The 14,696-nt window shown below is 38.1% G+C and overlaps 1 protein-coding gene across 6 annotated transcripts; it reads right to left on the bottom strand.

Annotated features, from left to right (window-relative positions):
* Window positions 1-531: 531 nt before the first annotated feature.
* LOC147857874 (uncharacterized) lies at window positions 532-8,539 on the bottom strand. 6 transcript variants are annotated; one of them, XR_015530470.1, is made up of 6 exons: window positions 8,398-8,539; window positions 7,866-7,931; window positions 7,746-7,779; window positions 2,658-4,162; window positions 2,407-2,532; window positions 532-1,137 (listed from the first exon to the last, which is right to left on the bottom strand). XR_015530470.1 is itself a non-coding variant. In XM_087327223.1 (5 exons), exons 1-5 carry the CDS (start codon window positions 8,499-8,501, stop codon window positions 2,526-2,528), a joined length of 1,716 nt encoding a protein of 571 aa, XP_087183349.1. In that variant the 5' UTR covers window positions 8,502-8,539; the 3' UTR covers window positions 1,537-2,525. The 6 variants fall into 6 exon arrangements, 3 of the variants coding, with proteins under 3 accessions (XP_087183349.1, XP_087183350.1, XP_087183348.1); XR_015530469.1 differs by having other exon boundaries at window positions 2,407-2,542; XR_015530468.1 differs by having other exon boundaries at window positions 532-1,374; window positions 2,407-2,542.
* Between the last annotated feature and the right edge of the window lie 6,157 nt (window positions 8,540-14,696).

Genomic DNA, 14,696 nt, shown 5'->3' on the forward strand with positions numbered 1-14,696 from the left:
ACATACATGGTAACATACATTCAAATCTAACTATCTTTGTAATCCTAGCATTGCGTGAACAAGTGGACAACTAATTTGGTAAAGAAAATTATGATCCTTCACAGAAATACTTGCACACATCCTATTTTGACAAGCTCATTTGACCATGATTCATCCAGAAATGGTGGCTTTATGAATCTCTCATCGTCTTCACATAGGCAACACAATTAAGCAAGAACCATTATTATTTGTCACGTTTGTCTCATGTCCTTCCTTAATGTCATAGTTTAAATTAATTTGGTAAATGAATTCATGATTCTTCAGGAAAATACTTTACATACGATATTTTGACAAGCTCATCCATGCAAAATGCATCTAGTAATGGTGGCTTAAGGATAATCATGTAATGAGCAGTACCTTTTCTTGGTAAAGGAATGGTGAAATTTGCTCTAGAACCACAATATCATATCTTTTGGTGAAGGAATGGTTCTAGAGCAAATTTCCCAACCATAGTACCCAGATATGCAATATTTATTGTGGATGAGAAGTAGAGTATAGAAACCAGAAATTTTACTCTCCATGAATATATGTACTTCCTACATCTTAACCAATAAAACCTCTTGTTGAGCATACAAATAGACCTTTTCATAATCTGTACTCCATGAATTACAGTTTATGATCTCCTAGCCTCCTATACCATACCACATCATCAATTTGGCGAGAATTCGTTAGTTTAGATGTTTCACCATCAGAGTCATTGTAATGACTAAAATTCAGATGAGAACAAATGGGTGCAAGAATGAAGAGATTTTACTCGTGGGTGCCATGCCATCTTCTCCGGTACTCCATTGCTGCTGCACTTTCCCCTCAAAACCACAGAAATAGGAATGCTCACAAGGTGGGTCTTTGAGGAAAGGAAGATAAAAGAGTTCATATCTGATTATGCCACTTCTTCCAAACCCATCTTCCATAATGGCCTAGAACCACTTTGAATTTGTAATGTTAAGTTCAATATGAGGACCCTTCTTGGGCTTTTGTCGACTTGAGGCATCTCATAATGTTCTAGCACTTGCTAGTACAGCAATCAACATTTGGTTGGGCAGGCAAACAAGCAAGAAAAGCAAGCAGATATCAAGGTTCTCCAATATATCTGATATTCTAAAAAATACCCAAAAGTCAAGAAAGCAGTGCACGCACAGGGGTAAACATTTCCTTATGAATCTTTGGCAGAGGTCTTCTACACAGAAAAAAGAATTAAACCTTTGAACAAAAACTGATACAAAATCTTATTCTGTTTCCGGCGCCTCCCACCAGCCAAATAGCATGGCAGAAGCACAAGTAGGAGTAGAAGCTGCGAAAGAACTTTGCAATTTATCCTAGTGGGCTAGCACCTATCTAATCAGAAAATATGCATCTAATCAAGCGTAGCAGTCAAGGTCACTACATGACCACAGATCTTTCTCACACCATCTATAGTGAAGGGGAGTTCGATTTGCAATTGAAAGGACGAGAACCAATCTCTTTCCAAAAGGTTAAACTCGATGACAGCAGATATACATTACTTCTCGAAAATAACACAAACAATTGTGGCAATATTCCCAAACACATTTAAAAATAAAAAGGGAAGCAAAGTACAACAAAGATGAATGTGCAAAAATTCAATATTCAAAAAACGAAGTTGTTAAACTAATCTGCACTTTCAAAAATTCAATTAAGAAGTTTAATAATCTGTCTTTGGAATGTCTATGTAAATGTGCAAACATTTCATCCAAGCACTTGCAGCTTATAACGCAATGCATGAATGTGTGTAGGATTACTTGACACAAAATGGTAGCATTAAATTTTACTGTGCAAATTTAAAATAAGGACTTCTAAGCTACAAAGACAAATACGAAGGTGTCAAAAAGATTTATGGAGGTAAACAACGTAAGAAAGATCATTTTCTTTGTAACATTACTTGAATTGGGAGTGAATGACCAATCTTCTCTCACACATCAATATTGCAAAATGGTAGAATACATGAGTGGATGAGAAGTAGAGTACATGAGAGTAACACACAAAATACGAACGAGTTAAATATGCCACACTTTTATGCATTGGACTTCTACCATTACAAGTTCCTTGAACCTATATAGGTGATGCTCCACCTCCTGAATGTGGCTCGACACTGCACACATTCCCTAATGTATGTTTCACATTCACTTCCTACCCAATAGCTCATATAATCAAATTTGATCATATGAAGGCCTTCACATCATAGGAGGTGCTCCATTAATCAACAGATTTAACATCAACAGAATTAGATTTTAGGCTGATGATCTTTGATGCACATAATGAAGTTTAGGGCCTCATTTCCTAAAGAAGAGAAATGTATCATGTGTCTATGGGCTTCGCATGATACTGATGAGGTATTCAAAAAAAGCATACCATTTACACTCGTGTCGTTTGAAGAAACGGCCAACTGCAGAAGATATTAGTATGTAACCAATAATCCCCGAAAGTAGTTCACTTAGTATCACCCTCAACAATGGTATTCAATCGAATTTCTACTTCCTGCAGCACACTGACAGATGTGTTGTTTGCAGTATAAATAAATGAAGATGATAAAGTTCCATATAACTCTGGATAATGATCTATTACTATAATTTTAAATGGCTTCACTCCATAAATTACCTTACCTCTGTGGAATGATGTCAAGACTTTTGGCTATGTCCAAAACTATTCTTTCTTGCGAGAGGGATTCAGAAAAGCCATAGCATGATTGAAGACTCGAAGCTTGGAACCCCGTCTGTAAATAGCCAAGTTCTTCTATATTTAATGCAACAGAAGAATGTCGTGACACTTTTTGGAGTAAGCATCCAATCAATATATAAACAGCTTTTGCAACTTCATCAGAAAGCTGATTGATATCACACTCTATCTCCTTTTGCATTACTGTGTTTTCTTCAATTTCCATTTCTTCTGTATTAACATGAACTCTTGTATCATCAAGTAGTAAAGGGCTCTGACCTTCTAGGTTACTTTTTTCACAGTTTGTATGGTCAACATTCATACCGGAAAGTCTAGATTCCATGTTATGGTCCTGAAAAACTTCATAGGATTCCCAAATGAGATTCCGAAATTCAGCGCTTACATCCAATATGGCATCTAGTTCTGCCCTTAGTCTTTCCTTCATTTGACTCTCCTTGTATTCCCAAGGCCTTCCACCCATGTTTTCAGCCTCCATATTTTCAGCCTTCCAGCCATCATTGATCATAGAAAGCGCCTTTGAAACATCATCTGGAATATCTATTCCATCATATATACAGTGAACAGAGGCAATCAGCCAAATCTGAATCTCATAAATGTATCGACTTTTCGTTTTCTGTGTCTGTTCAAGTCCAATCATGCCATAAATCCTCGATAAATCTTCTTTCCCCATATGTTTTAATCGTAAAAATGCTGATTCATATGTTTTTTCTAAAGAGCACTGTTTAGGTGACAAAGGTGATAACTGTTCTTTGAGGTTACCATCATCACCATACAAAATTCTAGCTGATAAGCTAATAAGCTGAAGTACTTTCTCCACGCACGACGGTAAAGGATCCCCCTCTTCCAAGCTTCCTAAGAGTTCTTTTAAATTACGTTGCACTCTCTTTAATATCTTTGATTGACACAACTGCTGAATAGGCAATTTTGAAACCCTATGTTTATATATGGGAAGAAGTTTGTAAACCTCAACGATTACAGAGGAAGGGAATTTATCAATATGTTTGAATGTTTCCAAGGCTGCAGCAAAAATTGATGGTGGCATTCGAGAGAAAGGTTTGATATCAAGATTAGTGAATTGATAAGCATGACAATATGAATTGGGACGTCGCAAGATAGTTGCCACAATTAATAGCCGATCACTGTGTATAGTGGAAGCTAATATTGATTTTGCCAATTCTTTCTTAAGCTCACGCTCAACAAGAGATCTATGTGTAGAAGCAAGATGGTTCCCAGTTAGGGCAGCTAATATGGCCTTCAAAGATCTCATATTTAGACTAGAAAACAATATTGGGGACATCTTTAAAAGATCTAAATCAGGCAAATCAAGAATCGTGCTTAATGAAATATCAGGCGATTTCATACTGCCTTCTTTATGATGTCCATATAGTAGAGTGACACTATCCTCAACAATTGTTCTGACAGCAGCAATATCCTGCACATGAATAGATTATGTGAGCGAATCATGGACCAAGGGTTACTGAAAAAGGGTAGCTAACATATACATTGTCTGAACTCAAGATACTTTGCCATCTTTATTGAATATTCTCTTTTAAGTAAGTATGCCTCAAAGCAGCCCCAGCATATGAAACTATAACGTTGGCTAAAAAGCCACTTCCCATGATCTTGATGTTGAGAAATGACATATAAGAACAGAAACCACACGAGAAATATGACTCTTCAAATTTTAATATGACTCAGAGTGTGACCTTCATTGACTGCTTTAACTGCTAAGATATATCTTCGTAACACCGAACCAACAGTTTGACCTTACAAGGTATGAATAAAATATATAAAGAACCACAAGGGAGAGTGAAAAGGGAAGAGGGGGGAATTATAATTATGGTGGAAGTAAACAAATGAATGGGGCACTATCTCACTAGAGTTGGTTGATTTTGTAGCATATACCCATACCAAGGATGGTGTTCCTGGTTTGCAAGAATTTCCATGAAATTTTAGCAAAAGATTACTCCATGTATTTGGCATTGGAGGCATATTCAATTTCTATATGGCTGAAATAGCTGTCTATATATGTTGAAAAAGACAGTGGAAATTTCTATGAGCCATATCTTCCAATTTTACAGTGTAAACATACATACCTATCTATCTCTATCTTTTATTTGTATATACACCATTTTGGGACAAGAGAGATGACTTCTCTTTCATTTTATAATATTGGGTCTACACATTAGTGATAAAGTCATATTAATAACAACCCATATACCAGGGTTGAAGATTCAAATCTGAAAAATTTACTACATGACTGCGGAATCTATGGGTTGAACACATGACCTTCAGGTCAAAGCTTCTTTCTCTGGCTTTTGGTTTCATGGTTTACACTGTGGCATCAAAAAGATAACTTAGGAGATTTCATGTCATGGCCCAGCCCCATCCAATAGACCATATTCAGTCTGCTGTGAATGTTACTAATCTTTCTATTTATCTCTCCAAAAGCAGTACATGCAAAGTATATGCATCTAAAACGACTTATGAAGTAAGACATTCGACTCATTGTGTCGGTCGACAGTGACAACATAAAGGTTATGACATCATGAAAAAGAAGGAAAGTAGTGCAGTATACAGCACTGGAAGAGTGATGATAATCACAGACTGACAATGGACGTGATAGTTTGTGACTTATGAGACTGCCCCAAAGATCATGATTTGGATTGTGAGTGTGGTCTATCATACATATGCAGGCATCTTTGAGAAAACACTCAAAGACAGAAACTTCAATGTACACAATGACACATCAATATAAATGGGCGTGAGGTGACCATCATCAACCATGCATTATAGGACTTACTAAAGGCTCAATAGGTGGGAGCAGTTTTATACACATGCAAGCATCTTTGAAAAAACATTCAAAGACACAAACACTTCCATGTACACAAAGACAACTCAAATATAAATGGGAGTCGGTCTATCATCCTCAACCATGCACAATAGGGCTTAGTAGAGGCTCAATAGTTGGGAGCCGTTTTATCAAACAAAAACTGCAAAGTTTGGCCAAAGTGGTGTTACGTGCATAACCATATCTGACCATGAGATAAATTTTCCATACTCTTACCTAATTTTACGAAGAGTATGTGTGCGTTAAATCCAAAAGGAGCGAGGGTATGAATTGAATATTACAATTCATAAAGTGTGAGATAGATATTATGTGTGTTATCACTTCACCACTTCACATAAAGTAGTAATGTGTGAACAACCCAAGGCCTAGGGTTTCTGCGTATATAAGAAGGCTAGCTACCTTCTTATTAGGAGGCTTGACTTATGTTGAGACTATGTCAGTGTGGCTATGGATCTTGTTAGCTAGGCATGTGTGATCCTCTCCCAGAACCCAAGGTACGACTCGCATCAACCCTTGATGGTATGGGACATCAAAGAGGTTTGGATCCATCTCACACCATTGCTAGGGTGTGATCATGTGGTTTGGCACCCCTCTTTCCTTTCTTTTGTCAATAATTCTTTATGTTTTACTTAATTAATTAGTTAGACTCTAACAGGTGGTAATAAGGATCAAACAGCAATATATGTGTGGATTACAGACTTAGGGACATTTATATAGAAATTTGTTATTTCCCACCAGCATCTTTAAGATATGACCCATAGAGTGGTTGTTCATATACAACCACCTATAAATGGGAGTCAGTCTACCATCTTCAACCACGCACAACTAGAGGCTCAAAAGGTGGAGCATGTTTTATTACAAACTCCAAATGTCATCTGAGTAGCGCATAAGGATCAACGGGTGTCTGGTCACACACAACTCGTTGAAATTACAAGAAAGGGCCACAAACAGTCACTACAGCAGACTATTAGAAAAGGTTACGTACCAGATATTCAAAGCTTTGATCTTTCTGACACAATATCTCCTTAAATACCCAAGGTATCACTTTTCTAGAGATCTTCGGAGTTTACAGTATAGTGGCCTCCAAGATCTACATTTGATCCTCACATTACCCCCAGAAGAAGTCACAAGGAACTTGCGCAACTGTTGGACACCACATCAACTCGAGAATTGTGATACAATAATTCCTAAATATATCATAAGATGGATTTGTCATTCATTCTAGCTACATGAATATTCATGTTTTATATGTCAGATGATGCTTGATTGGACAGATCACACCTTATCACATCAATCTCAGATGGAGACATGAAATTGGAAAGTTTAAAATAAAATGATTATTTGCCAGTTACACTCTGCAGGGTGAGACAGCAACACGACATGTCACTGATCCAGATCAAATCACATCAATTGGAAAAGGAGGCATGAAGAAATGACATTATGGAACGAAAATATCATATCCTCAAGTTATACTCTTGAGACGACCAAGACAGAAGAACATCACAAATGTTACTATCCTGTTTTGTATGATATCATAGGAAAGTATCATTGCCTTTTACCTCTATATAGAACATTACAAAACATCATGAACTTCATAAACCAAAAAATATTTGGGTATCTTTTTGCTAGAACTTTGACACCATGAAGAAACTCTCAAGAGAGAGAACGACATACATCCTCTAGGGGGAAGCAACAAACCAACCCACATAGACAAAACCGTCACTAAGTTCTTCACAAGCCATCCCCCCATCCCCATCATCATCCATTTCTGCCCCTCAGAATTCAAAATAACAAAACAGTTTTTAGAGTGGTCATTTTAGAGTGCGCACAGAAAAGTTTCAATTGAGCTACCCACAACCTCACTATATTAGAAAGATCAAAGTCTTCATAGACGGTATATGGCATGTTATTATAACCCTTTTACTCTAATACATTCATTGAGAGACACTCTGAGAGAAAAACTTCCGTTTTCACCTGCAAATGTGTCTATATAAAACTATTTATCGTGATATGATTAGACAAATCAATTGTAAACATTTGTCAATGAAATGCTTTGGTCTCATAGGATACTTTGGTCTTTACTAAACATTGTATATTTTTCATTCGTTCTCTCTCACAAAAAACATTCATGAATGGGAAAAATAGAAAGACCAAAAGCAAATACCTTGTCACCTCGCAAATCTAGCTCTGATACGCATCTGAACAATTGTGAAACCAACATCAAACAACTTTGCGGCATACCTCTGATAATTATAATGATTGAACTAAGGGAAGACACCTCTACCTTGCATTCAGAAATTCAAGCTTTTTATGTTTCTTAGTATCCTCAGGCCATGTCTCCAACATATATCTGCTGAATTGTCTTTCTATTAGAATCAGATATAATGCTTATTTCCCTGTAGAATCTTAGAAACCTCATATATGCATATATACATATGTAGACAGATTCATACATATGTGTGTATACATATACCTGAATAAACACACAAAAATACATGTCTGTGTATATATAAATATATATGAATACACACATAAATAGACCTATCTATGTTGCTACATACATATAAATACATGCATGCTTACATATATACATAAATCAATCAACCAATAAATATAGGTATAGGTATAGTAGATATGCCCGTACGCATGTATGCACATATACAGGTATATGCATACATATACGCATATGTGTAGTGCATACATAAGTATATATGCATGCATGTGTATACATATATACATATTGTATGTGAATATACGTACGTAACATGTATACATGTATACATATGACAAGGGAGAGCACACATCTCTGACCGTACCTTTTTTTCTGAGAAAATACCTCTTCTCTGTGATGGAGAGTGTTCATGAGCCTAATGGCCATCTGAGAGTCACTCTCGTACATGTCGACGGTGTGCTCCACCATCAGCCAGACTGTTTTAGTATATCGTTCTGTTCGAAGAACAGCATCATGTATGCTTGTAATGTATGTATGTGTGTGTGTGTGTGTATGTATGCTTATAACGTATGTATGTATGTGTATCTGTGTATGTATGTACGTATGTTCGTCGTACGGAGACTGTTTTAAACATCCCCACAATTAGGTCTCATTTGAGAAATACACCATTGTATTGTTCCCATTGTGCCCTTTTTCAAATTGTTTCGAATGTGATCATGTGCTTTATTTAGGTATATATATATACACACATCTGAGCCATGAGCTCAATTTGTTGCATGGCACTTGCTACGCCACTATATCATGATTTGTGCAGTTGAATTTAAAAAGTCATCGACACTTATACGCTACTTGGTTGTGAATCTGTCATTGATCACTTTGCCGAACCCAATTGGTTGTCAGCATATTCAAGAAGGTCATGTAAACCTTATTCCCATACTTTGAGATTCTGGATTTCTAAAAACTAAAAGCTACTATGGATCCATTCGAAAACTAGTTTGCTTTACAACTCTTTTGTTGATAGTGTTCTTGTTGCGACAAAAACAACATTTCTTTGATTCTAACCCAATCAATATATGCATTTTGTCTTGAGGGATACTTGTGGAGTTGCAATCCATGTCACATAAATCTATGAAATGCTTTTCTATTGTGATTTAGTCGATAATGTCTTGTTATTAATTATAAGTAATTAACTAGAGCAATTTTGAGCATATTGTCTAGTTAATTAGGTTTCAATCATAAAATCGTTGACGAATAAAAATCATTACTACATCTATCATACAAAGTATGATAATCATGAATTGATTAATGAGGATTTCAAAGTTGATCATTATGGTGGGTATAGCTGATGGATGAGTGATTAAGAGTGTGTGTGTGTGTGTGTGTGTGTGTGTGTGTGTGTGTGTGTGTGCCCGCATATTTTAATCCAATTTACGAATGGGAATTTCCTAGTAACATATAATATAACAGCAAAATCATAGAATACATCAAAAACCTACAAAATTACCTTACCATCAACTTCCACATCATCCACATCCTTATCCATGCATTCTTTTGCTTTTTCTTCCACAATATCAAACAATAAAGTATTGGCAATACCCCATAAATTATCTCAATTATGATTATCCTTGGGACTCTCGTTTATGTGTATTACCTCAACATATGTCAATTTCTTAAAGCTCCCCAAATTTTCATTACCACAATTACATTCTAACATAATATTGCTCTTTTGTTGGAGCAATTGTTTCCATATTAACATCCCCCACGTCCTCTATTTTTTATGTCATATCGAACCAGGATAAAACAGATTTTCCATGAATAAGAGAGAAAATCTAACCTCACTGAATTGAAGAGAACAAAGACAAAGAAGATGATAGGAGTATTGTAATGGATGTGTAGGTGTACTATGACAATCAGGGCTTCTTTGTTTCTATTGTTGTTACCAATACATACCACCAATTATAACTTGTTATATATCATTAAGAGGATTTGATCGAAGGATTTCTCTCTGCAAAAAAGTGTTACCGATAGAGACCACAACAAAAAGAAGATAAGGGAACATGAGTTACCTCGCCTAGAAGTTGTGGTCAGGATACCTTCTACATTGGATCCACATCGAAACCCTTTGACCTCCCGCTCATTTTCAAGTGACTTTGATAGAAATGTAACTAATATCAGCACATAGATTTTGCTAACTAATGCGAAGTAGTGTTTTTTTTTTGTAAAAAAATGAAAAGGAAAAATATTTGCACATAGCCATTTCCTTTATAGAATATGTTAGACCTCATAATATCTTTTTGTACAACACTGAAACTCTTTTATCTATGTTTTTTCTTCAATGATTGGGTACATATTCCATTATTTGTAACCAATTGTCTCATAAGCCAAATCTGGTCTTAGATGATGTTGATCGTTGTGCAACAAAAATTTCCTACCTAATGTACAAGTGTGGGGTATTGGCCGGTTGTCCAGACTATCATGACCCCACGCCTTGATAGCCCTCTTCAAAAATCCTCTCGGCCTTCACTACCGAGAGAGTCCATGTTGTGCTCGTGATTCGGCCGAACCATTAGGAATTGGACGGAGTGCCAACTGTCCTGGTTCTTAACTCGTGCATACGTTGAACCATTGTCCAACACCTTCGTCTCCATACGAGCCACCGTGATGTACGGTTCACCTAATATGACCGGGTGGGAGGACGACTCCTCCACAAAGAAGTGTTGGTCGATCTCAACGTCACCAACCTTCACCCGAACATTCGGGCGCTATCGTGCCTTTCGGCTCCGGATCGTTGTGTGAGTCGGGTGGGAACCACTGAGGTTTTGGACTAGGAGAAAGAAGAATATAGTATAAGGCTAATTATGAATAGGTAGAAAGAGAAGTAAGAAATAAAACTTGTGAATCCCACGTGTTTAGTGCATTTAATCAATATTTAGATTGTAAGAAAGAGAATTTTGATGATAAACTCGTGAATCCCATGAATATATTAGATTGATCAATCCTTGTAAAATAATCAACAACACCATACATCTTTCTCTCCTCCTTATATAAGGACGGAAGAGGCTAAGCATAGCTTCATGCTTTTTCTAAAGTGTTCATGCACACTAAATGTGCATGAGTTGCTTTTTACACTATGCTTTTATTTCCTAAATATAGTGTTCATGCTCGCTAGATGTGCACGAGTAATTTTTTATTGGTGTACATTTTTCTTATAAATTAAATATTCACTCATTCTAAAAATGTATGACTTACATTTTAATAAAGGTAGGCATAAATAAAGGTCTTATACGTATTAAATCTATATTTAAAACACTTAGGATAAGTTAGTATAATGGTAAGGTTGGGGTTTGTCTACGTGGAGGGAGGTACAGGGTTTGAATCTTGCCCCATGCATGCAACAATTTTTTTCTTCTATTTATAAATTTGTCTCTTCATCCAATGAGAGACTCTCACCGGCCTTCTTTATCCGGCTCCTTGATCCGGTTCTTACCGGATCTCCTTACCGGGTCCTCCTTGCCGGACCCTCCTTCATCCAGTTCTCACCAGTTCTCCTCACCGGTTCCTCCTTGCCGGTTTCTCCTTCATCCGGTTCTCACCGATTCTGCTTACCGGTTGCTCCTTGCTAGTTCCTCCTTCATTTGGTTCTCACCGGTTCTCCTTACCGGTTTTTCCTTGTTGGTTCCTCCTTTATCCGGTTCTCCTTACCGGTTCTTCCTTGTCCCATCCGGAGGGACAAAAATGCAATTTTCACGTAGTGTGCGAATTACACTACGATAGCGCACACCATGAAGCTCCTCTGTTGCGCAGGTAGTCGCCCGTATCTTCCATCCATGATTCGTGTTGGAGTCTCCTCATAACGTTGATTGAACCCCCGCAATTGCTCTTTTCCTCAAGCTACACATACTTTTTCTAAATCTCATACCTTTCGTTAGTTTTGTCGCCACACAAAATAAGGGGTAGGTGCATACATACTCGAATGAATTTAGGGTCTACATAGATAACTATGTCTTGACTAATATACTTACACATGTGCATATTACTACATTCTATGAAGACACCATTATTTTGATTATTTGTTCCTCAACTGTTATTTATAAGGTTACCAATAGTCCTTGCAAATATAGCGTCCCATGTACGTAAAGTTTTCACCAAAGCTATGAGCAATTGTATGTTTAGTTATAAAGGGGACACTTGCATTGCTATATTCTTTTATGTATCTTACTTATTGATGCCTTGAGTCCATGTATACATAGTCCCACAAAGGGACATAAGTGTGACGTTAGAATGGGCAAAGGCATTTAGATCCTATGCATGAACAAGCCTCCGTGAGCATTTTGAGAGATTGTAGATGGAGCTAGCACATGAAGTTTGCCCTAACTCTAAAAATTAATGCCAAATAAAAATATGAAATTTTGTGGGAGAGTAAAAAGTGGGGAATTTATGAACCTTTTTTTCATTTTTTTATTAAAAATAAAACAAATACTTTAAAGGCTTACATTTATTAAAATATTATTAGTGTAAGTCCCTTTTTAATGTGAAGTAAAATATCCATGCACGACTTTCTCTGACCATTACCCGGTAGTTGGTCGTTTTCAATTGCACCGAAAATGGGGCCCATTCCAGACTCACATCCCACACACTATTTACACATTTATAGAGGTGAAGGAACAACTCTCCAACCAATGGTCATTACCCGTCAATGACTCATCAACATCTAACAAACTTCTAGTTAAATTAACAAGAGCTTCAACTCTCCTACATGAGATTGTCAAGACCAGAAGCAAGGATGCTCAAGAGAAGCAACAGAGGACAAAATGGGGACTAATAGCCTTACAACGACTCCCATAGAGATACCCGTTATGTAGTTGGATCGCTAGACAAGTCGCCATGGCCAAACATGAACTCAGCATGGCGAAAAAGGAAATATATGACATGGAGTTTCATGGAGGCATGGCGTGATGGATTTGAGTAGGGGACAAAACCACGAAGGAATTCTTCAGCTCCAAAGGCCCGAGGCACACTAGAACAATGATGCGTAGCCTCAACCGAGAGGATGGAACAACCACTAAGGATGGCAACGAAATGAGGAATATTGCCACAAGTTACTATAACTGTGGATCGCTGGACAAGTTGCCATGGCCAAACATGAACTCAGCATGGCAGAAAAGGAAATATATGACATGGAGTTTCATGGAAGCATGGCGTGATGGATTCAAGTAGGGGACAAAACCACGAAGGAATTCTTCAGCTCCAAAGGCCCGAGGCACACTAGAACAATGATGTGTAGCCTCAACCGAGAGGATGGAACAACCACTAAGGATGGCAATGAAATGAGGAATATTGCCACAAGTTACTATAACCGTGGATCGCTGGACAAGTCGCCATGGCCAAACATGAACTCAGCATGGCGGAAAAGGAAATATATGACATGGAGTTTCATGGAAGCATGGCGTGATGGATTCGAGTAGGGGACAAAACCACGAAGGAATTCTTCAGCTCCAAAGGCCCGAGGCACACTAGAACAATGATGTGTAGCCTCAACCGAGAGGATGGAACAACCACTAAGGATGGCAATGAAATGAGGAATATTGCCACAAGTTACTATAACCGTGGATCGCTGGACAAGTCGCCATGGCCAAACATGAACTCAGCATGGCGGAAAAGGAAATATATGACATGGAGTTTCATGGAAGCATGGAGTGATGGATTCGAGTAGGGGACAACACCACGAAGGAATTCTTCAGCTCCAAAGGCCCGAGGCACGCTAGAACAATGATGTGTTGCCTCAACCGAGAGGATGGAACAACCACTAAGGATGGCGATGAAATGAGGAATATTGCCACAAGTTACTATAACCGTGGATCGTTGGACAAGTCACCATGGCCAAACATGAACTCAGCATGGTGGAAAAGGAAATATATGACATGGAGTTTCATGGAAGCATGGTGTGATGGATTCGAGTAGGGGACAAAACCACGAAGGAATTCTTCAGCTCCAAAGGCCCGAGGCACGCTAGAACAATGATGTGTTGCCTCAACCGAGAGGATGGAACAACCACTAAGGATGGCGACGAAATGAGGAATATTGCCACAAGTTACTATAACCGCCTACTTATCGATGATACTATGGCTACAAGGGAAGACATAAGAGAAGATATTATCCTCCAAATCATACCCAAGAAAGTCACGACGGAAATGAATACATGGCTCGTGCGTCCCCTATCAATCATCGAGATATGGGAGGTACTCTCTGATTTGGATGCTGATAGTTGCCCTAGAATCGACGGCCTCACCCCGCACTTTTTCACATGCCTTTGGGACACTATTAAAGAAGACCTCCTCCAAGCATATGAGGAGATCATCACCTCTGGAAGCATGCCGGAGGAATTTGGACAGGGGATGATACATCTCATTCCTAAAAGTGGTGGGAGTGCCAACGACATTAGCGAGTGGTGGCCCATAACTCTTCTCAATACTATCTATAAGTTGCTCGCAAAAATCGTGGCACGCCGTTTAACACCACTTCTCCCTCAACCCATTCATCCGTCCCAGACAGGGTTCGTTAGAAATCGGAGCATCCTAGACAACCTCTTCTCATTCTAGGAAGCAGTAGCCCTTGCCAAGCGTACCAACAACAAGGTAGTTGTGGTGCTCCTAGATTTTGAGA

This window comes from Azolla caroliniana, unplaced genomic scaffold, assembly GCF_043228905.1.
Source record: "Azolla caroliniana isolate FFs.n. ecotype wild unplaced genomic scaffold, voAzoCaro1.0.p SCAF_11, whole genome shotgun sequence".
In the NCBI taxonomy this organism is placed as follows: domain Eukaryota; kingdom Viridiplantae; phylum Streptophyta; class Polypodiopsida; order Salviniales; family Salviniaceae; genus Azolla; species Azolla caroliniana.

Excerpts from the sequence above, each read along its gene's own strand:
- LOC147857874 (XM_087327222.1), bottom strand. The coding sequence starts at position 8,501 with ATGGTGGAGCACACCGTCGACATGTACGAGAGTGACTCTCAGATGGCC. Across the intron at positions 7,780-7,865 it reads CTTGAATTTCTGAATGCAAG|ATGCGTATCAGAGCTAGATT; the intron begins GTAGAGGTGTCT and ends ACAATTGTTCAG. Across the intron at positions 2,543-2,657 it reads CTTGACATCATTCCACAGAG|TGTGCTGCAGGAAGTAGAAA; the intron begins GTAAGGTAATTT and ends CACATCTGTCAG.